The 2410-nt window shown below is 37.6% G+C and overlaps 1 protein-coding gene across 1 annotated transcript in view; it reads left to right on the top strand.

The window, feature by feature from the left end:
• The window catches only part of LOC132192312 (uncharacterized), a gene marked incomplete in the record, with an annotated part of 5091 nt that extends 4547 nt beyond the window's left edge, over positions 1-544 (top strand). Inside the window, 2 exon segments of the mRNA XM_059607609.1 lie at positions 1-93; positions 259-544. Coding sequence (XP_059463592.1) covers positions 1-93; positions 259-345 — 180 coding nt within the window.
• Positions 545-2410: the final 1866 nt, after the last annotated feature.

Here is a 2410-nt window from a genome sequence, read left to right as displayed (position 1 = left end):
AGAGCTTGGGGAAGTAGATGCAATGGAGATTCCTCTAAATGGGTTGAGACTTCAGAGGCTCTAAAACTTCAGTTACGGGGTATCAATGATAAGGTGAGAGCCATTAATTATCCACATACACCTTCCAGTGAGCTCAGGCTCTGCTTCTCAAAAATTGCCATGATCACTATGTTGCTTGTCAGCATTGTTGGGAATATATGAGATGTTGTTTGGATGTTTAGCATAAACATGGGCTGAATGTGAATCTCTGAATTGCAGGTTTTCCGGTATAACCTGATTGTTCCGTTTGGCCGACAAATGTGTGGACTGAAGTGGGAGAAGGAGATGGATCGCATAAAAGAGTGATCTTCTATCTCCTTCTTGTTCCAAGAAGGTTGTAATCAATCTAAATGTTGGCTTTTCTCTAGAGGAACTGGATGTATGGTATCATGTACGTTAATGACCGTTGGCAACTGCTTTGTTCTTTTATGCTCATTACAGTTGAAACGATTTTGTAGAACAAGTTTCCACCAGTATCCAGAGACTCTGATCAGGACTCGACTAATTGAGAGATGTGAAGTAATGGTAACATATCACCATCTTAATTTATGTAAATGCCATAGTAAGAACTACAATTATAGAAATATCTTTAAGTTTACATCTCTTAATACAAATTAATATAATGATAGAAATGTTTACTAAATGATCAAGGAACAAATATCTTTGAACTGAGCTGCAGGCTCCTAGTTGCTACATCTCTTGCTGAAGTCACATGCCATCTGCAAATATGTACATAGACATGTTGTAACGCCCTGATATTTGAACTAACAAAATCTAAGCGGAAACCAGTTTCCACGTGACGTTACTACATCAGATATATAATTTTACAGCGGAGTATATTTTTTTCAGTATATTTTTTTTCTTCTTCTATGACCTAGGAATAACTTGCACAATACATATGAGCTGACTGAAATACTTCGAGCTAATATATTATTTAATAAAAATAGAAATATGGTTTTCATTACAACGCATGTACACACTTGGTGTACCAAATATATATCACAGACGACACCAAATCGATATAGTTATATTCATCAAGTTTACACACATTACAATATATAATAAAAGCGATTAACATAAATGAAACATGCTCCTTATAGGTAAGCATCAACCCTCTAAGCATCAACCCTATTGCAGCAGATGGTCTATCAACCATCAAAGGGACCAACGTCGTCCTCATCCTCAATCTCTTTTCCCGAGTCGAAGTGAGTAATTTATTTTCCTATAAATAAAGATTAAAAGACTAATTTAGAAAGAGTGAGTTTAAAGACTTAAAATATATAATAATAAATGACTTGCAGTGGCGGAGCCACTTGAGGCTTTGGGGGTGCCAAAGCTTTAAATTTTATTTTGTTTTTGTTTTTGATGTTATCCCACCCAAGTTTCACTCGACACTCCCAAAAAAAAGGGGAAAAAAAAAAAAAAATTCTCTCCTACTTACACAAGTTACCACTCGGCACCCTCAAAAAATTTTTAGTGACATCCCTAATATGAATTGTCTAGCTCCGCCACTGATGAGTTGCAAATGCAGCGTAGTGATAGATTAGTTTGTGTTTTATGATAATCTTTCTTCAGACCTCTCGTTTGAGAAAGCATGAATACTTGAACACCAAAAGAAAGCTCTAGACCTTCTTAGACTTGTCGCCCTCACATCAAAGGGACCAACGCTGCCCTCATCCTCATATTCCATCATTTTCCCTGCATCAAGGTCCAAGTGAGTAATCTATTATCCTAGAAATAAAGATTAAAAGACTAATTTAGAAAGAGTAAGTTTAACGACATAAAATATATAATAATTGTAAGTTCTTGTTGGCATAATTCGGTAAACAAAATGGTGATCAAAAGTGCCGTCGTTCGGACGAGAAGAAAGGCCATCCAGATGCTCGAAGAATTCTATTTTTCCCGAGAGCCTCGTCTGCAATCTTGTTTGCAAGCCCGTCTGGACGAGCTCGATAAACAAGAATTCCCGAGAGCCTCATCTGCAGTCTTGTCTGAACCCCGTCCGGACGCCTATGTTATTTTTCGTCTAATGACTTTTACTAAAAATGTCATATCTAGAGTTTCATGCCTCTAATTGGAGCAATCTTTACGGCGTTAGAAAGCTAACTCAAAGATCTACAAAGTCATGTTTCACGAGGTTCAACTAATTCCAATGTTTACAATGTTAAAACGGGCCATAAAGAGAAGACTACAAAGCTGAGCAGAATGACTCGTGTGCAATCTCGTCCGGACAAGATTGCATACGGCCATGTGTTAAAAAACACGTTATAGCCGTGTTTTGTTGCCCCTTCCGAACGGCACATGTTCCCATCCGAACGTCGCGTACCTGTAACAGTTTTAAATGAATATAAACTATTTCCTAGGTCTAGGG

Source organism: Corylus avellana, chromosome ca9 (assembly GCF_901000735.1).
Source record: "Corylus avellana chromosome ca9, CavTom2PMs-1.0".
Taxonomy (NCBI): Eukaryota; Viridiplantae; Streptophyta; class Magnoliopsida; order Fagales; family Betulaceae; genus Corylus; species Corylus avellana.
This window is presented reverse-complemented; position numbering and strand designations above follow the sequence as displayed.